Source organism: Jaculus jaculus, chromosome 6, assembly GCF_020740685.1.
Source record: "Jaculus jaculus isolate mJacJac1 chromosome 6, mJacJac1.mat.Y.cur, whole genome shotgun sequence".
Taxonomy (NCBI): Eukaryota; Metazoa; Chordata; class Mammalia; order Rodentia; family Dipodidae; genus Jaculus; species Jaculus jaculus.
Genome location: NC_059107.1, coordinates 139,729,474 through 139,751,031, shown reverse-complemented (window position 1 = coordinate 139,751,031; position 21,558 = coordinate 139,729,474). Strand labels below are relative to the sequence as shown.

General features: G+C 42.7%; 1 protein-coding gene and 1 pseudogene across 1 annotated transcript in view; one reads left to right on the top strand and one right to left on the bottom strand.

Moving 5' to 3' along the window:
• Positions 1-13,817, bottom strand: part of Cfap54 (cilia and flagella associated protein 54) — a 290,039-nt gene extending 276,222 nt beyond the window's left edge. Inside the window, exons 1-2 of the mRNA XM_045152254.1 lie at positions 13,501-13,817; positions 1,159-1,264 (exon numbers count right to left, since the gene is read on the bottom strand). Coding sequence (XP_045008189.1) covers positions 1,159-1,264; positions 13,501-13,817 — 423 coding nt within the window. The remainder of the gene's footprint in view (positions 1-1,158; positions 1,265-13,500) is intronic.
• On the top strand, positions 13,816-21,111 carry LOC101612316 (annotated as a pseudogene).
• The last annotated feature ends 447 nt before the right edge of the window (positions 21,112-21,558 follow it).

Genomic DNA, 21,558 nt, shown 5'->3' with positions numbered 1-21,558 from the left:
GGTCCATTTACATGAAGCTAAAGCTATCATCTCCAGTTTGGGTGGAGAAATCCAGATCTTAGCTCTTTATAATGAAAACTCACCTGCCTTATCTGATGTACCCCATCAATGTATTTAAAACGCGTTTTGATTATGACTTTGTTCTGTTACTCTAAAAACTCCATGAAACTCTTACCACGCTGCAACATGGAACTGGGGTAACCTAAATCTGTATTCTTGGGCCATGGTCACTCATATTTGGGTCCAGAATAAACTGTCTCTTATTCCCTTTGAGTTGAGAACTGTGTTTTTTGGCACATCAACACCTTATCCTTTATTTGACAAACTTGTCTCCCAGAACAAAATGAATAAAGCACAAGAAACAGAATTGCAGAATGAAAATAAAGCCAAGAAACTGAAAATTGAGAAAGCACTAAATACTGCTCATGCCTGGCCTAAAATCCTTTTGGATATAACAATTCTTTGTCCAACATTAGAATACTTGGGACGTATGCCAGAGCTCATGGGCAAAACTCGTATTATTATTGACTGCAAGCCCAACCATGGCACGATCTTATCGAGCCAAGTCCACTGGTCCACGACATTCCGAGACCTGGGCATTTGATAAGGAACTAAAAATAGGGTGCAAAGTCAGTGTGGGATATAATACCGAGCAAGAAACAGCATATATGGGCTGACTGCTGGAGTCACATATAGCAAAATGTTCAGAAGAAGCTAAAAGTCATTAAAACCGGGCATTGAGTTGGACAACAGCAGGGTCAATAGCCTTGAGGGCTGACAGGGCAAGGCCAGCCATGAGAAAAACAACAGGAAGTGGTGTCTGGACTCCTTTGTATAAGGTAGGAACATGATGACTCAGCACTTCCTGCTGTGGGCCTACCACACCCTCTGTTAATGGGGCTGAGCAGCCTTCTGGTCCCAGGTCCCCCCTGCGGGAACCTCACATCCCTGGACAACTGCAACTACAAAACTAAAAAGCACATGGTGGTTTTTGTTATTATGATTGCTCTTCTATTGTGCTTAAATCTTTTATGTATTCATGTGCTATTTTTTCCTAAGAAAAAAATTCAAACTATGTAATATAGGAAGAGAACCATATCAAATAATAACTAACTAGATGAGTTGTGTGCCTGCGGTCTGGACTCCGGAAGCACTTACTTTCATTTGGCAGAGGCTATCTCCAACCTTCAGAAGCTTTTCTTTGTAATAGTCAGATGGCAGCCTGGGGGCGTATCTGGTCCATATATTAAACAAAGTGGTGGAACTGTAACAAACATAATAATAAATCATAAGATAAAATGATGTTTTCAAAGTTAGCAGGAAACGTCAATGATTTACCAAGCAATTCTTTAAAACTTATCTTGTGAGAGGTCTTTCCTATGTGCCTTACTGTCAATGTCTAAGTATTGTTAAATGTGGTTTTGCTAAAATGTGCCAAACTTTGGCTGAAGCCCTTTCCGTGCATTTTTAAACATGCTTTTGTTTCCAGGCGCTTTAAAGTTCACAGCAAAATTGAGAGGAAGACACAATGATTCCCTCTCTTGCCCTCCATGGGGAGACTGGTACACTTGGTCCAGTTGATGAAGCCTATGGTTACCACCCAAAGTCCACACTTCACGTTAGATTCACCCTCAGTGGACATTTGCCAAGTGTATAATGGCATACGCCCAGCACTATTTCAACATGGCTTTACTACACTCAAAATCCTTCGTGCTAACCCCCTTTCTTCCTTAATCTTCGCTAATCATTGGTATTTTTACAGTCCCTGCATCTTCACCTCTTGCAGAGGATCACACGTGTGTCCCTCTTCAGATTGGCCTCTTTCTCTTAGGAGCGTACCTCTAAGCTTCCTCCTTATCTAATATCATGTCGTTTGATAGTTCCGTAGTTTGTTTTTACACTCACCTTCTGAAGAACGTCTTGGTTCCTTACCGGGTGTGTAAATGATGAAGAAAACTGCTATAAACATTCATGTGAAGGTTTTTATGTGGACATAACTTTCCACATTCTTTGGGTAAATACCAAGGGGTACTGGATCATGTGTCATTGTCTGACTTTGTAAGAAGCCACCGAACTTCCACTGAACAGTACCATTCTGCATTCCCACCAGCAAGGCGAGCTCCACAGCTGCACGGCCTCCCAAGCCCTGAGGTGTCAGGGTGTATGCAGGGTGTATGCAGGGTGTATGTGAGCAGGGTGTCTCCTAGCTGTTTGCACCTGAGCTCTCCTGGTATCTTGCCATGCAGAGCAGCTCTTCAAATGATTATCTGACACCTGCATATCTCCTCAGTGAGATGTCTGTTGGATCTTTGACCCACTTATAAAAATAGGTACTTTTTTATTTGAAAAAAATACTTTTTAGCCAGACATGGTGGTGCACACCTTTAATCCCAATATGGAGAGGTAGGAGGATCACCTTGAGTTCGAGGCCACCCTGAGACTACATAGTGAATTCCAGGTAACCCTACCTCTAAAAACCACACAAACACACACACACACACACACACACACACACACACACACACAAATATTTATTTATTTGAAAGCAGAAAGAGAGAGAGAGAATGGGTGTGCCAGGACCACCAGACACTACAGACAAACTCCAGGTGCATGCACCACTTTGTGCATCTGGCTTCATGTGGGTACTGGGAATGGAACCTGGGTTGTTAGCTTTTGCAGGCAAGTACCTTAACTGCTGAGCCATCTCTCCAGCCCTTTTTTCTTTTCTTGCTGTGTGTACATGCATATGTACGTGCAGATGCACACACCGTATATGCACGCAGAGAGGCCAGGGGAGAATTTCAGGTGTTCTTTATCATTCATCTGCATGTTTCCTTAAGATAGCGTCTCTCACTGAACTGGGAACTGCCACTTTTTGTGAGACTAGCTGACTAGCATACCTGGGCCCACTCTCCAGTCTCCACAAGTCCCGGGACTAGGGTTTTACGCATGCGTAGCCGTAGCCAGACGTTTGCATGGTTTCTGGGGAATCCAATTCAGGGAGAATCCAGCCCGCATGCTTGCAGCAAGTACTCTTTCCACGGGGGCCATCGCCAACCCTAGTTTTAGTAGTTTTATAGTTCACCTTTAAAGTCCTTCATATATTGTGTATAATGATATTGCATGTAGTAGTCCTTTATCAGATATGTCTCTATGTTTATGGTATATATATTTTTCAAACTCTTTATAGTACCATTCATGAAATAGAACTTTTCATTCATTCATTCATTTATTTTTTTAAGAGAGAGGTAGTAAGAGAATGGGAATGCCAGGGTCACTAGCCACCGCAAACAAACTCCAGACACATGTGCCACCTTGTGTATCTGGCTTACATGGGTCCTAGGGAATCAAACCTGGATCCATAGGCTTTATAGGCAAGTGCCTTAACCACTAAGTCATCTCTTGAGCCCCAAATAGAACTTTTTAATTTTTTTCAATTTTTTTTGTTGTTGTTTTGAGATGGGGTCTTCCTCTGGCCCAGGCTGACCTGGAATTCACTATGTAGTCCCCCCCAGGCTAGTCTTGAAATCACAGCGACCCTCCTACCTCTGCCTCCTGAGTGCTGGGATTAAAGGTGTGTGCTACCGGACACTCAGCTTTTTCAAATTTTATGTCTTCATTTATTTGCAACAGAGGGGACAGCATGGGAGCTTCAGGGTTCCTTGCTGCTGCCAACAAACCCCAGACACATGTGCCTGACTTTACATGAACAAATCCCAGCCAGCAGGCTTTGCAAGTAGCATCTTTAACCACTGGACCATTTCCCCAGCGTGAAGCTTCTGATTTTAATGAAATCTGGCTTATCAGTGCTTTCTTCCATGGATCATGCATGTGGTACTGTACAGAAAAAGGTATTGCCAGGCTGGGGAGTTAGCTCAATAAGTAAATGTTTGCTTTGCAAACGTGAGGGCCTGAGTTCAAACTCCAGAACCCACATGTCTTTAAAAAAAAAAAAAAAAAAAGCCAGGCATGGTAGTACACACTTGTAATCCCAGAGCTGGGGAAGTACAGACAGGCAGACCCTTGGGGTTCACTGGCCAGCCAGTCTAGTTTACTTGCAATGTTCTAGGGCAATGAGAGACTCTTTGGTGAAATGTCTCGAAAAGGGGAGAGAATACTGAGTAACAACACCTGGAGTTGCCGTCTGGCCTCCACACACACATACATGCACACATGGATTGTCGCCTACCTTCTAGGAGTGTTTTTTTTAATTTATTTATTTGAGAGCGACAGACACAGAGAGAAAGACAGATAGAGGGAGGGAGAGAGAATAGGCGCGCCAGGGCTTCCAGCCTCTGCAAACGAACTCCAGACGCGTGCGCCCCCTTGTGCATCTGGCTAACGTGGGACCTGGGGAACCAAGCCTCGAACCAGGGTCCTTAGGCTTCACAGGCAAGCGCTTAACTGCTAAGCCATCTCTCCAGCCTGTGTTTTTGTTTTGAATATTGCACTTGGATGTGTGATCCCTTTGGATTAATTTTTTGGAGGGTGGGTTTTGCATGCAGTTGTCCAATTTTTCCAGAACCCTGTATTGCTTTACTGCAAGGACTTTTTTTTTTTTTTTTTTTGTCTATTGCACCCCTTCTGTCCCTTTCCCAAAGACCAGTTGATACTTATTTCTGGGCTGCTGATCGGCTCCATTGATTTACTTGTCTATTCCTTCAACCATATCACTTTGCCTCAATGACTATAGGATTACAGAAATGCTGAGTTTCGGCAGTACCAGTCTGCCAGCTTGATTTTGTTATTGTTGTCTAGAGTTTTCCTGTTCTTGGTTTCAGTTTATTATTTTTAATTTTTCATTTATTTGAGAGAGAGAGGCAGAGGGGGGAGAGAGAGAGAAGGGACACACCAGGGTCTTTTGCTTGCAAGTAGTTTTATGTCATTTCATTTTCATAACAAACCCAAGGTGAGAAAAAAAAAACAATAATAGAGTCAAGGATCTTCACTATAGTATTCACTGCCCAGTCCCAAGAGAAGTGGTATTGCAAAAATATTTGGGGGATGGAATGATGGTTCATCAGTTAAAGACACCTGGCTTGCAAAGTCTTATGACCCTAACACCCATGTACAACCAAATGCACAAAGTGGCATATGCACCTCAAGTTTGTTTGCAGTGACAAGAGGCCCCTATGGAGTGTCCATTCTCTCTCTTTCCTTGCAAGTGAATAATAAAGAAAAATATGTATAAAGTAAGAAAGGAAAGGAAAGAAAAAAGAAGGGGGCAGGAGGGAGAGAAAAAGGAAAGGGAGGAAGGAAAAAGAAAAGAAGGGAAGGAGGGAAGGAGAAAAGGAGGACGACATTGATTAGGAATTTTTGAAATTTTATCCTTTTCTATGAAGAGCTAAAGAGCACAAATACCCAATCTATTTACAGTTATGTTTCCTCACCAAATGAAACAAAGACTCAGTATGCTGGTGTCAGAGTGGTTTCTCATCACTTACCAAGCCAGCAGTCCACTGCTTATTTTGTTTATGCATTTAGTTACCATTTGTTCCCTCTCCTGGAAGTTATTAGTCCCCCTAGGAAAAATCCAGATTTTCCTTTAATAGCTATCCAACCCTTCTTATAAATTTCTAGATGATGACAATGTTACAGCCTGAATGTATTTTCCCAACCCAAATTCCTCATGGGAGCCCTAACCCCCACTGAGGCTGTACTGGAAATGGAGCCTTCCAGGAAGCAATTAATGTTAAATGAGGTTGTGACATAGGTTCCTGGTCTCATAGGGTTACCATCCCGAGAGGGCTGGCTGTCCATTCCCAGGACTTCTCTATGAAGCCAAAGTAGTCTTTCACTAGCTGGGAAGAGTCCTTACCAGAAACCAACCTGGATAAGACCTGGGACTTCCAGCATCCAAGACTATGAGAAGATAAATTTCTATTGTTTAAGCCACTCGGTCTGTGGTATTTTAAGGCAGCCTAAGCTAACTAATATAGTCTAAACTTGAGGACTGAAGGTGCAGGAGCAACTACCTATAAATGTGCTAAATATTCATGAAACAACTGCTGTACAAACCAGTCAACTAATTCATTATTAAATGATTTTGAGTCTGGATTTAGTGGAGGTAAATAGCTCTCCTGCATTTATGGACTGATTAATAATATTTGGGTAGAAACATATACACATGTCCAGAAATAAATAACAATGCAAAATAAATAATGTGGCAAATGTAAGCCATAAAAGGTATTTATAATTTGTTTTTCATTTGCTGCTTTCATGAAATGCCCCAGTATTAATTGAGGATAGATACAGTAAATTTAAGTTATATCTAGTCTAGGCTAGGAGTCTTAAACGCTGTAGATGAAATAGTTAATTACAGATGAGATAATTATGACTAGGTTTGTTACTCACTGGAGAAAAATACCAGCTTCATTAAATCAATCAAGGTTACATAATAAGGAAAAAGACCTTTTTCTTTCTTGTTAGTGAATCTTAGTTCAGGTTCAGGCTGCTCATTAGGAATGGCTTACATAATGATGAAACAGGAAAAAGATACATACTGTACATGGAAGGGGAGAGTCAGGATCTCACTCTATCCCATGGTGGCCTGGAACTCTAAGAAAGCCTACCTCAACATGCCAAGTGCTGAGATTACAGGCATGAGACACATGGTGTATCATTTAAAACAAGAATGTTAATGTGCTATATATTACTGATTGACTATAGCTGCTACTACTGTTGTGGTGTTGTTTATTTTTTCGAGGTAAGTGCTCACTGTAGCCCAGGCTGACCTGGAATTCACTATGTAGTCTCAGGGTGGCCTCAAACTCACAGTGATCCTCCTACCTCTGCCTCCCTAGTGCTGGGATTAAGGGTATGTGCCACCACCCCTGGCTTATGACTAGATATTTAGAATGCCCTATAAAAGAAATTTGTAACTGTATAAGTAGAGTACCTAAATCTTAAGTATTTATAACAAAAGTATATTTTTAAAACGTGTACCATACTCTATTGATATTGGTCATATAATCAAAATTACATTTTAGGTGCAGTTTTCATGCTTATGGGAAACCTATAGTTAGAAGAAACAAGTTTTGATTTTGCAAACAACCATCTGTCAAACATGTTATAAAAGCAACTTCCACCTCCTGGACTCCCAACTGGTTCTCTGGTACCATTCCTGCTCCATTTGGACATAAGCACCCAAACAGTGTTTTAGAACAAAGATTACATGAAAGTCATCCCTGACCAAAATCTTTACAAGCATTCCCCACTGCATCTGGTTTCTAGAACCTCTCAAAATCTCATCTTTTCCTCTAACCTCATCTCACACCATCGTACTACGCTTGCCACATGGCTGCTAAGGACCTCTGTATGTTCCATCCAAGTACCTGGTTCTTTATGACCAAGGAACTTCCTTCATGCCTGTTCCTTCCGTTTACCTCTGTTTTCCTAGACACCTCCTGCACCTCCTTCTAATCTCAGCTTAACGTCACCTCCCTTACCACTTAAAATTTTATTTTTTTATTAGAGAGAGAGAAAGTATGGGCACACCAGGACCTCTTGTCACATGCAAATAAACTCCAGATGCATGGGCCACATTGTGCATCTGCCTTTATATGAGTCCTGAGGAATTGAACCCAGGGGCCAGCAGGCTTTGTAAGCAAGCAACTGTAACTGAGGAGCCATCTCCCCAGTCCTCCTTGCCATTTTTCTGAAAGTCAATTGTCACTGTATTCCCCTTAAGCCTCTGTTCCAGTGTGATCTACTCCAAACACTTTATTGATAATTATAATCTCTTGTCTCCCATTCAGAATTACTAGGGATAAATATAGCCCTTAAGTTCTTCCAATAGTAACTGTTTGTTGAATATATACTACGCCCCAACCCCCAGCCAAGTTCCTGGAGACAGAGCAATGAAAAAGAGATGTGTTAGCCCCAAGTGACTGGGTAGCTTATATTCAAATACAGGAAACAGGTAACACTAAAGAAAACAAATAATATTTTAAAAGGGGGAGGTAGTAGGGAATAACTGGGGAGAGGGCTCAATCGGTAAAGAGCTTTCCGGGAAAGCATAAGGCCCTGAGTGTGATTCCTAGACCCATGCAGACATAGCAGGAGTGATGTCACACACCTGGAACACCAAAACTGGGGAGGTAGAGATAGGAGGATCCGTGGGACTTCCTGGCCCAGTCTAGAGTAATTAGTGAACTCTAAGCCAATGAGGGAGCTTGCCTCAAAAAAAGTTTTTAAAAAGGTATACATTTCTGAGGAATGGCACTGAAAGATGTCCTCTGCCCACTGCGTGTGCGCACACGCGCACGCGCGCGCACGCGCACACACACACACACACACACACAGCATTAAAAAAATTGAAAATTAAATTTGATAGGTGAACCTGAATTAGGTTGAAAAGGCCTGTCTAGGGAGATGAAAATTAGTTGAGAAAGAGAAAACCTAGATATTTGGAAACCTGGGGGAAGAACCTTCCAGACAAAGGAGGAAGCAGGTATTAAGTCTTTTGAGAAAGAAACTGGAAACCCATTTCTCTGGAAATTCCCAAGAGAAGCCTTGAGCACAGACAAGAGGAAGGCTGGCCAGATGTAGACGCCGGAGGACAGTGGAAGCCTCTTAGTTCATTCTAAAAGCAATGGGCGTAGTAGAAAGCTAAGAGTGCGCCTTGGTGCCTGGCGTAGTGGTGAGCACAGCTGCCTTCCAGAAAGAGAAGACGACGTGTTTACAGAGAGGAAGACAGATTTGAGATGGCGTAGCTGCCAGGAAAGAACAAAATGCTGATTTACACAGGAATTTTGGCAGGAGAAATGGGAGAAAAAGCACAAGCACAAAAACTGTTTATTTACACATAATAATTCAGATTAGGTGTGTAATATGGTTTTTGTTGTTGTTGTTTGACATAGGGTCTCACAGTGAGACCCAGGCTGGCCTCAGACTCAGAATCCTCCAGCTTAATCTCCCAAATGCTGGGATAACATGTATGTACCATCACACCCTACAAAAAGCCTTTCCCCCCCACCCCAACTCCTTGGCCCATTCTTCATTCTCATCTTAGCTGGCTGGCCCGTCAGCGGGGTTTGGCACAGTTGATCCTTCCTTCCTCTTTAATCGCTTCCTCTCCAGGCCACACCTTGAGTTGGCCTGGCTGCTTGCTTAGCCTCCTCAGTGTCAGAGCCTGGGAAGGGGGCGCTGCTTCGCTCTCCTGCTCCCCATCTGCACTTACTGCCTCAGCTAGTCCATTAAGTCAGTACTGAAATGTCACCAAGGCTGACGTGTCCCAAACGAGTCTTCCCTCTGACCTCCAGCACTGCCTGGCTGCTGAGTGACATCCCAAAATATCTCAAGTTCAACTCTCTGCCTTCCGCCTACCAGAAACCTACTCTGCCCCGAAGCACGCTAACCTAGCTCTTCCATGCCTGCCCTTGCCCTGTGTGCCCACTCTGCACAGAAATACTCATGGTTCCCTCCCACAAAGCCTTGTTTTTCTCAAAGGCCACTTTTTCTGATTTTCCCTGGCTATGACTCCCAACCAGCCTGTTTTAAATTGCTGCATTCTTCTATTATCCTCAAATTCCATTCCCTGCTCTGTTTTTCTTTCCAGCAGTCTCCTTGTAAAACGTCTTTACTATGTCCCTTGCCCCCAGCTGATCCTGAGTGGATGCATGAAATGACAGGTAGTACTGAACAGTACATAGGCTATGTTTTCCCCCTATAAATGCATACCCAGGATAAGGTTTTGCTTATAGATATAGTAATAGGTTAACAATAATAAAGTAGATCAGCCAAGCATGGTGGCACACCCCTTTAATCCCAGCCTTCAGGAGGCAGAGATAGGAGGGTCATGCTGAGTTCAGGGCCAGCCTGGGACTACAGAGTGAGTGGCAGGTCAGCCTGTGCTAGAATAAGACAAGCCACTTTGAAGAAAAAAATAAATAAATAAATAAATAAATAAATCAGCACAATAGATCAAAATGACTGTTTAAAAGTTGTATGAATATGGTATCTCTCAAAATATCTGATACTACTGTAGATCTCAACAACCTGAACATACAATGATTTCTTCTTTGAGAACTTCTGCTTTTCCATTTAAAGAAAGCACTTACAGGGCTGGAGAGATGGCTTAATGGTTGTGACGCTTGCCCACAAAGCCAAAGGACCCAGGCTCTATTCCTCAGGACCCATGTAATATAGGTGCACAAAGTGGCACACGCATCTGGAGTTCATCTGCAGCAGCTGAAGGCCCTGGCATGACCATTCTCTACCCCCCCCCCCGATAAATAAATAATTTTTAAAAAAGAAAGCACTTATGGAGGCTGGGGAGGATGGCTCAGGGGATAGAGCACTGGCTGCACAAGAATGAGTACTGAGGTCAGATCCCTAGAAACCACGTCAGCCAGGAGCTACAGCAGTGCCTTCGACAATCCCAACACGCTTATGGAGAGAAAGGGAGGGGAGCGAGGAGAATTACCTAGAGCCTAATGGGCCAAACGGCCTTGTCAAATGCGGCAGTGAACAGTGCAATGAGAGACACTGCCTCAGAAAAGGGGGAAGGTGAGGAGAGAGATCCAGTGTTATTCTCAGAGCTCCACATGTAGCTGTGGCACGAATGCACTTACACTCACACCACACACACATAAAGAAACACATACATGCATACAATCACACAGAGAAAGCACATATGGCTTCTCTTCGATCTGTCTGAATTGTCAGCATCATTACTCTTGTGCCGTGTGGTCATGATTAAATAAAATGGGATAAGAACTACTTGCATGCAAGCATTGTGATATCATGATAGCCAATCTGAAAAACAAGATGGCTCCTAACCAAGGCAGGCGGCGTCTACAACATGGATATGTTGGATAAAGGGAAGATTTACAACCTGGGTGGGCTAGAGCAGGACTGTGCAAGGTTTTGTCATACTACTCAGAAAGGTACACAGTTTAAATACAAACTGTTTATTTCTGGAATTTTCTATTTAATATGTCCAGGCCATGATTGACCACAGGTAACTGAAACAACAGAACACACAACCATATACTGTGTGGGGGGACTGAACTACCGTATTTGTTTACCAGCTGTCTATGCTCACATAAATATCTTTCCTTATCTTGGTATTTTACCAGTTTCTAGAAAAGAACGTGAGATATGTATATATATGGTAGGTACTCCACAAACTGTTGTTAGATGCTTCAGTGAATAATAAATATAAGTTAAGGGCAAGAGAGATGGTTTAGTGATTAAGCACTTGCCTGTGAAGCCTAAGGACCATGGTTCGAGGCTCGATTCCCCAGGACCCACATTAGCCAGATGCACAAGGGGGTGCATGTGTCCGGAGTTCGTTTGCAGTGGCTGGAGGCCCTGGTGTACCCATTCTCTCTCTCTCTCTATCTGCCTCTTTCTCTCTTTGTCTTTCGCTCTCAAATAAATAAATAAAAATGAACAAAAAAATTAAAGTAAATATAAGTTAAAACTAGACACATTAAGGGCTGGAGAGATTGCTTAGCAGTTAAGGCACTTGCCTACAAAGCCAAAGGACTCGCGTTTGATTTCCCCAAGACCCACATAAGCCAGATGCACAAGGAGGCACATGCATCTGGAGTTCATTTGCAGAGGCTGGAGGTCCTAGTACACACACGTGCTCTCTGCCTCTTTATCTCTGTCAAATAAATAAATAAAAGTAAAACATGATTTTTTTTAAACTAGCCACTAAGATGGCTCAGCGGGTAAGAACACTTGTCTTGCAAGCATGAGGACCTGAGAGAGTCTAAGTGGGCATCAGTTTGATTCGTAGCACCAATATAAAAGCTGGACATTTTCATGTGTGCCAGAAACCCCAGTCTTGTGAGGAATAGGGGGTGAAGAAACCAGAAGATGGCTGGTGCTTCCTGGTCAGCTAGTCTAACCAAAAAAGCAGGTAGCCCCAGATTCAGAGAGAGAGACTCGTCTCAAGGACACAAAGCAACAAAATGAAAACAATGGAACAAAAACATAAATTAGAATGATTCAGTAATTTGGTGTTTGTTGCCACTAGTCTGTATCTGTCCCTGTTCACCAACCAATGCATCTGACCAAGGAAGATGGCAACATAAACAAGAAGGAATCTTGAAAACAGGAGTTTACAATTCACAGTAATATCATGGTGTTAACAGGAAAAAATAAAAAAATAAAAGCAAACATATGTGCACAATGAGTGGCAAAGTCAAGAGGCAAAAAAAAAAAAAAAGTATCTGCGGGCTGGAGAGATGGCTTAGCGGTTAAGCGCTTGCCTGTGAAGCCTAAGGACCCCGGTTCGAGGCTCGGTTCCCCAGGTCCCACGTTAGCCAGATGCACAAGGGGGCGCACGCGTCTGGAGTTCGTTTGCAGAGGCTGGAAGCCCTGGCGCGCCCATTCTCTCTCTGTCTCTCTCTCTCTCCCTCTATCTGTCTTTCTCTCTGTGTCTGTCACTCTCAAATAAATAAAAAATAAATAAATTAAAAATTAAAAAAAAAAGTATATGCGATCCTAATAGCAATATGAAAGAATAAAATTCAGAAGATGACACACTTGATCTCAAGAACTAATTTCTTCAAGAACATAAGTCATCCCAAAGTTATTCCTTTGTCTTCATATAGAGAACTGTATTTCTGGGGCTGGAGAGATGGCTCTGTGGTTAAGAAGCTTGCCTGCAAAACGTAACTATCTGGATTAGGTTTCTCCAGGACCCAAGGAAAGCCAGATGCACAAAGTGGCACATGCTTCTGGAGTTTGTTTGCAGGGGCTAGAGTCCCTGGCATGCCCATTCTCTCTCTCTCTCTTCTGCTTATAAACAAATAATTTTTAAAATTTTATTGAAGAGTCAGATAGATAGATGGGTAGAGAAAAACAATGAGCGTGCCAGGGCCTTCAGCCACTGCAAATGAACTGCAGACGTATGCAGCACTTTGTGCATCTGGCTTTATGTGGGTCCTGGAGAATCGAACCTGAGTCCTTTGACATTGCAATTGCAGGCAAGCGCCTCAACCGCTAAGCCACCTCTCCAGCCCATAAGTTATTTTTTTTTTAAACAGAACTATTGTTACTAGACAGAAAGTGAAATTCATGAGCAAGTCAAAGAGAGACCATGAGAAGGCGCTCAGAAACAGAACAAACGGGGAATGACGAAATATTTCTGTGTTGGATTTTTATTTCGACCTGAGAAATAAGTCAAAAGAAAGAAAGAAAGAGAGAGAGAGAGAGAGAGAGAAAGAGAGAGAAAGAGAGAGAGAAAGAGAGAGAGAGAAAGAGAGAGAGAGAAAGAGAGAGAGAAAGAGAGAGAGAGAGAAAGAAAGAGAGAGAGAGAGAGAGAGAGAGAGAGAGAGAGAAAGAAAGAAAGAAAGAAAGAAAGAAAGAAAGAAAGAAAGAAAGAAAGAAAGAAAGAAAGGAAGGAAGGAAGGAAGGAAGGAAAGGCAAACCAGGAATGAAGAGTTGTGCTAGAGACATTTGCAGGGCCCTGCGCTGCACGTGGCCGCCCAGCTCCGCGCCTCCTCGGGGCGGCGCCCTCCCCAGCGCCCGGCCTCGGCTTACCACCGCCGATGGAACTCGTGCTTCTGCTCGTCCGTGGAGGCTAGCACCTTCTTTTTCTTTACAAAGCCTAACAGCTCCCGGATCTCCTTCTCGAAGGAGGCGAGGAGCGGGTTTTTTGCATCCAACGGCCCGTAGAACGCGGCGGTGGGCAGCGCGTCCTGGGAGCTGACCGGGCGCAGCCGCGGGCCCGGGGAGCTCGCCTTCGAGCCCACCACGGCCACGGAGGTCGGCGGCGGCGGCGGCGGCAGCTCCTGCGGCGACGCCGAGAACGAGGTCTCGTTGGAGGAAGTCCTGGAGGCAGCGGCCGGCGATGCCATGTTGACCCAGCCGGTCGGCCCGGAGCGTGTGGACACGCGGTCGCCTAGCGACGGTCTCTAGGCAACCGAGCAACCCGCGCGCTTCCGGGAAAGCACAGCGCCCCCTAGAGAGGAAACAGAGAAAGAACCCGGTTGCAAAAATTTTAAAAAGATGCTCTGTAAATTGTTCTGTTGCTTCCCCTCACCCCTGCATCTATGGGTGAAACATGAATAAAGAGAAGATTGTTTATTTTAGTGTTCTTTTCGTGTTTTTTTTTTGTTTTTAGGCAATGTCTCATGTAGATCAGGCTGGCCTCCAACTCATTATTCTTCTGCCTCAGCCTCCTGAGTGCTGGGATTACAGATGTCCGCCACCAAGACTGCTCAGGAAAGGGACTGAAAACCAGAATTTACCATCAGAAATCCAGACCTCACCCTTTTTTTTTCTTTTTTGTTTTAATTTATTTATTTGAGAGCAGAGAGAGAGAGCGAGAAGAGAGACAGATAGAGAATGGGCACGCCAGGGCCTGTAGCCACTGTAAACGAACTCCAGACGCGTGTGCCCTTTGTGCATCTGGCATACGTGGGTCTTAGGAATCGAACCTGGGTCCTTTGGTTTCGCAGGCAAATGCCTTAACAGTTTTCTAGCCCTCGAACTTTTTTTTCCATTTGATCACTTAATAACAATAGTAGTGGTGTTAATGGTTAATGTGTCGTTGTTATGTGCATTTGAAAGAACACTTCTTTTGATCATTATAATAACTTCACAATTCTATCTTCAGTGTTTGACGGTTAGGAAACAAGAGCTTAGGGAAGTTTAATTCCTTTAACCGAGGTGGGAGTAAAACCACACCACACATTCAGAAGCCCAGACCTGATCTTGTAACCTCAGTGCTGTGCTCAGAGCAAACAAAACTGTATTGATGACACCCCAAAATGAAAGTTATTAAACAAATGGAAATTCAGAAATTCTGACAATGAGTTTAGGGATAAGTATCCACCACTGATCCAGTCTTTTCTCTTGTTTTGTTTTGAACTCTAACTCTAGACTGATGTTTATACCTCTAGTAGTGATAATTGTGTTTATTTACCTGCATTTCAGCGTTATTCTAAAAGTCACTGTATTCCAAATTAATGTTCATTTTATTCAACTTTATCTGACATAAAGACACACTAATGTCTTGAAGTGTTAATTCTCAAAGCACCTTGTCATTTTTAAAACAGGGATCTTTTGTTGTTGTTTTGTCTTGTTTTGTTTTTGAGGTAGGGTCTCACTCTAGCCCAGGCGGACCTGGAATTCACTACATAGTCTCAGAGAGACCTCCAACTCATGGCGATCCTCCTACCTCTGCCTCCCAAGTGCTGGGATTGAAGGTGTCTGCCACCATCCCCAGCATAAAAGAAATCTTAAGAGACTTTAATGGACAAACTACAGGCCTCAAGGAGACGTACTTTCCCTTATAATTAAGCATCGCCAAAAATTATCTAAGAGCGAAAGATGTTTGATAGCTTAAAAAAATAGGTCTTTAACACTAAGACTATTACCAGTCCTTTCACACTTAAAGATGGTGAGCCCAGCACTCATTTTCGAGTTCCCATTTAATATTAAAAAGCTTTTTAGACAGCATCTTTACTTCTTTCAGCCCTGACCTAATTTCTTGCAGGCTCTGTGGGCCTGTACTCATTTGTAAGGCTAGTCCAATATGTCCCATGTATTGTACCCTAATATTCTTTGAAGGAAAATGGAAGTGAATTTGCTCACTGGGGCAGATAATTGTGGCCCAAGAACCTTCCTGGCAATCAGCAAAATGCAAGAACACATCACTGTCAGAGTCCAATTTTCCAGCAAAGATGGAGATGTCATCCTTTGACTCAGAGAGATTTTATTTTGTCTCTGGGTGAACAGTAAAATATTCTAAGAACTTAAAACATTTAGGCCTGGGAGGGGGGCAAAAATTTGTCCATGGAGCTTTTACCTCATCTATAGATAGATAGATAGGCAGGTAGGTAGGTAGGTAGGTAAGTAGATAGATAGAAAAATAGATAGATAGATAGATTCTTTAAAAACATTACATTGGTAAATTCATTTCTCATCTCTCCCTTCACATAACAGACATCCACTTCAGATCAAAAGCTGGTGCAATTTGCCACTGAGAATGGTCTATTACAGTGATGAAAGTGAACCAGAAGGATTCAACTAAAGTGACCAGGAAAGAGAAAAGAAAATAAAAATAAAACAAAGTGGGGATTTCTCCCCACGACCTAGCTGCTTTCACCAGTGACCTTTCTCCTAGCAGACTGATTTCAAAGTCACTGCTAAAAGAAAATGCAACTAATTAAATTCAAGCACTTGAATTATGAAACCTTGCATCTTAGTCATCTTCCCTCCGTGCACATACTTTAGTTAACAATGCTTAACTTGAAGTAGGTTTTGGAAGCTTGTCTGAATATTTAAATGGGTGTTACATTCTGAATCATCATCATGGGAAGATGGAAGTTTCCATTTTGTTCAGCCTGAATTTTGTTCGAGTGGATTTTTTTTTTACACTTAAGAGACATTATCGTTTTTGTAATGAGGTGCAGCCATTGTAATACCTTTTCTTTTTGCTTGTCACATTTCTTTATTTGTTTCACTGTAATGAAAGAAGGGAGCTAAGTAACTACTGTGCCTGACAGGGCTAAGCAATGTAAACCACTTCCTTATAAATAATGTAAGTTGCTGTTTCTTATCACTAATATTTGTGCAGTCTACAGAGATTCTTTGCGCTCATTCAAAATTCTTTTTCATGTAAAGTCACTGTTAGAAAAATAATAAAGGAAGGCAGTGTTTTTAAATTAATAATTTAGTTGTTAAACTCATGGGCTGTCCCAAATATATATAGATGGTCCTTAAAAATGAATGTAAGAAAGTTTCTTCTTCCCCACCTCACCAACTAATATATAGGCTCAAAAAAAAAAATTTTTTTTTTTCAAAGTAGGATCTCACTCTAGCTCTGGCTGACCTGGAATTCACTATGTAGTCTCAGGGTAGCCTCAAACTCACAGTGATCCTCCTACCTCTGCCTCCCGAGTGCTGGGATTAAAGGGGTGCGCCACCACGCCCAGATCAAAATTTTGTTTTCACTTCTTCATTCATCCAATTATGTGCACCGTTTCTTCATCATTCCCAACAAGGAGCAGGTGTCACCTTTGACAAGAACCATAAAAAGGCTTGCTGCAGATTGTGCTATGGTAAAGATTTAATGGATGTCCCAAGATGAAGAGAGAAAACAGAAGATTTTCTTGGAGATGATATCTGGTCCCTAAACTGTATCTGCCCCACATGAACAGAAAGGCTCTTGCAACAGAGTTTTGTTACAGTTTGTTGGGGTAACCTAGTGCCTGACCAGGCACTCAACAGGGAGTACCACCATACAAATCTTTGTCAGAAACATGAAGAACGTTTAGAAAACTGCCCCCGACTGACTCGCAAGCAGAATCCAGTCAAATGCAGGTGCAGTGAGTTTAAGTAAAACTGCATAGTGTAGCCAGTCAATTGGAAGTAGAAAGGGAAGCAGTGGGCAGGTGGAAGGTGTGTGCAGAAATGTCATTTGGTTTGGCAGTGAGAGGCTCTCCTTGGCCAGAAAAGCATAGACCTTCCCTAGCCTAAGAGGTTTGAGTCAAGGAGTTTTCCATTTTACCATGGTAGGAAAGCCTGCCCACAAGTACAACCATTCTCATTTTTGTTTCTTTTTTAAAAGTTCTTTTTCAACATATCTTGTTTTTATTTACATGAGAGAAAGAAAGGGGGCAGAGAGAGAGAGAAAGAGAGAGATGGAGGGAGAAAGAATGGGTGTGCCAGGGACTCCAGCCACTGCAAAAGAACTCCAGATGTGTACGCTACCTTGTGCATCTGGCTTATATGGGTCCTAGGGAATTGAACCTGGGCCTTTGGCTTTGTAGGCAAATGCATTCACCACTAAGCCATCTCTCCAGCTCATCATTTTTGTTTCTTTTCTCTTTTTTAAAAACTTTTATACTGACATCTTCCATAAATATAACAATATACCATAATCATAATTCCTTCCCACCAATCTCCCTCTTCACCCATCCCAAATTCTCCCTTCACTGAATCCCTTCTTTCCAACTAGTCTCTTCTATTTTGATGTCATCATTTTTTTCCCTCCTATTATGCAGGTCTTGTGTAGCTAGCATCAGCCACTGTGAGGTTATGAATATCAAGGCCACTTTGGGTCTTGATAATATTGTAAGTAGTCCTCCCTTTCCTTGGCTCTTACATTTTTTTCCTCCACCTCTTCTGAACTCCCTGAGCCTTGTAGGGTGTGATAGAGATGTCTCACGAAGTGCTGAACACTCCACTATCACTTCTTAGCACTTCAGTGAGTATTGAGTCACCCCAGTGGTCACCACCATTGGAAACGAGAAGTTTCTCTAACCAAAAGCAAGAGTAGCATTAATATATGGGCATATACATAAATATTTAGGGGGCAGTTTGGTGGGCATAATATATCCATTTAGCCAGAACACAATAGTAATGTGGCCCTAGGGCCTAGTGACTTCCCAAGCCTTTTCATTAGGTTTTCAGTGTCAGGTAGGAATGCCTCCTGTGAAACAGGCCTCAAGCCCAATCAAAGAGCAGTTGGCTTCCCCCATAAAAAACATGCCAATTACTGTACCAATTGGTACATTTGGCCTCACTGGCCAGCCATAGAACTTGCTGTCTCCACTGCTGGTTTACACAACTGATGACATTTCTTCCCTGGCAGGCTACACAGTTCTTTCCAGTGTCCTGACAGCTAGTCAACAGGGAGGAGGCTTCCAGCTCAGCTCCAGTTTGATTTCTCAGTGACCTGCAGCCCAAGCATGTGTAGTCTTTAGCAATAGGGTTTTATTATCTAGTTCTGGTGGGCAGCTAAGAGCCTTGGCAAATAGCCTGTCATGTTTTGGGGGCATTGTGGGTCTCACTGACCAACAATTTGTTGGAAGGCCATTCTAATTTTTTTTTTACTTTCAGTACAGTATTCAATAAATTATGTACTATACTCATCACATTGTAAGACAGGCTTTACACTTGATGAGTTTGATGTGTTGATATAAGTGTTTTGAGCCCACTAAGCTCAACTAGACAAAACTATGCTGTTTGGTGGGCTAGATGTATTAGATGCACTGTACCTCATTTTATTTTCAATATCTTCAATTTATAATGGGCTTATCAAGATGTATGCACATAAGTCAGGGTGCATAGTGAGGTGGGAAAGAGGAATTTTTATACTACTTTTTTCTTTCTTTCTTTCTTTTCTTTCTTTTTTTTTTTTTTTTTTTTTTTTTTTTTTGGTTTTTTGAGGTAGGGTCTCGCTGTAGCCCAGGCTGACCTGGAATTCACTATGGAGTCTCAAGGCGGCCTCGAACTCATGGCAATCCTCCCACCTCTGCCTCCTGAGTGCTGGGATTAAAGGCATGAGCCACCACGCCCAGCTATACTACTTTTTAAAAATAATATTTTATTTTTATTTATTCATTAAAGACTGACCAAGAGAGGGGGGGGAAATGGGTTTTCCAGGTTCTCTAGCCACTGCAAATGATCTCCAGACACATGTGCCACAATGTACATCAGATTTACGGGAGTACTGGGAAATTGAACCTGGGTCCTTATGGTTTTCAGGCAAGCACCTTAACTGCTAAGTCATTTCTCCAGCCCCCTATGGTATTTTTTGTTTGTTTGTTTGTTTTGTTTGTTTTTGAAGTAGCATCTTACTCTAGCCCAGGCTGGCTTTGAAGTGAGAGAGATCCTCCTACTTCTGCCAGCTCTCCTTTTATTCTATTTATTTTTATTTACCTTTTTTAAGCTTTTACTTTTATTTATTTATTACAGTCAGAGGGAGAGAGAGAGAGAGAGAATGGGTGCACCAGTGCTTCTAGCCACTGCAAATGAACTCCAGACGCATGTGCCACTATGTGCCTCTAGCTTACATGGGGCCTGGAGAATTGAATCCTAGTCCTTACACCTCAGAGGCATGCTAAGCCTTTAGCTAAGCCATCTCTCCAGCCCTTTTCTTTTCTTTTTATTTTTTTACTTTTTTAAATCATCTGAGAGAGCTGGAAAGAGGCAGTGAGAAAGAGAGAGAATGGGTGTGCCAGGGCCTCTATCAGCTACAAACTCCAGATGCATACACACAAGCCACCTTGTGCATCTGGCTTATGTGGGTACTGGAGAATTGAACCAGGTCCTTAGGCTTTGCAGGCAAACGCCTTGGCTGCTAAGCCATCTCTCCAGCCCTCTGCTTGAACACACACACACACACACACACACACACACACACACACACACACACATCATAGAAGCCAAAATGGTGGGGTTGGATAGACAATTTAGCTGATAGAAGTGCTTGCTTGCAATGCTGGCTCAGGTTCAATTTCCCAGCACCCTATAAAGCCAGATGCACAAAACGGTGCGTGCCAGCAGCAAGAGTCTCTGGCCCACGCACTCTCTACCACTCCCACCCCGCAAAGCCCAAATTATGGAACCAGGAAGTATGATACAAACCCTAAGTTTTTCCAGGGTACTTCACCCCACTGTGCCTTGCTTTGTCCATCCCTGAGATGGAGCTGAAATAATACTATCCACCTCATGGTCTGTTTTGTTCAAAACAACTGGAAACCCTGTGCCTGGAACTTAGCATGTGCTAAATAAATGTCTGCTGATTTTAATTGTTCAGCCGAATGGGAACCATGGTAAGTTCCTAAGTGGAGAAGTACACGAGTTAGCCTATGTCCTCGGCCGTTCTCCTACACAGGAGGCAGCCTCAGCACCCGGCCAGAATGGCATGATCCCGAAGGCCCACTTCCACAAGGACTGGCAGCGATGAGTGAGCACCTGGTTCCGCAGGTGCAAGGGCTGCCAGGGCTTTAGCCTGGAGCAGCTCAGGGTGGCCGGCATCCAGAAAAAGGCGGCCCGGAGTGTTGGTACCTCTGTGGACCCAAGGAGGCAGAACAAGTCCACGGAGTCTCTGCAGGCCAATGCGCAGCGTCTGAAGGAGTACCGCTCCAAGCTCATCCTCTTCCCCAGGAAACCCTCAGCCCCCAAGAAGGGAGACAGCTCTACCGAAGAACTCAAATTGGCTACTCAGTTGACTGGATATTCAGTGATGCCCATTTCCAACGTCTATAAAAAGGAAAAAGCCAGAGCCATCAGAGAGGCGAAGAACCTGAAGGCTTTCTCAAGTCTTCGTCTGGCCCGTGCCAATACCGTCTCTTCGGCATCCGAGCAAAAAGGACCAAATACGCAGCAGAACAGAATGTTAAAAAGAAAAAATAAAATTCTTTTGAGGCATGTTAATAAATCAATTAATTGAAAAAAATTACAAGAGCTAGTCAGAACCAACAAAGCACAGAGAGGTTTAGAGAGTGAGACATAATTTTTAGGAGAACTATTTATATTCTAAAATAGTGTATGAAATTCCAAAAATAGTAAAAGAAATTGTAATAGAATGTATTTATGAATGCATTTATGAAATATAGATAGATAAATATATAGATAATAGATGATGATAGATAGATAGATAGATGATAGAATAATACATACATATATAGATGATAGATAGGTAGATAGATAGATAGATAGGAATATGACATGAGAATTGAAAAAGAGGCTTCCCCAAAACTCACAAAAGTAAAAGACAGAAAGGGAAATACTGATCAACTTGAATATATCAAGATAAATCTTTGGGAGGATAAAAGCAAAACAAAGGTGGAGAAAAAGCCA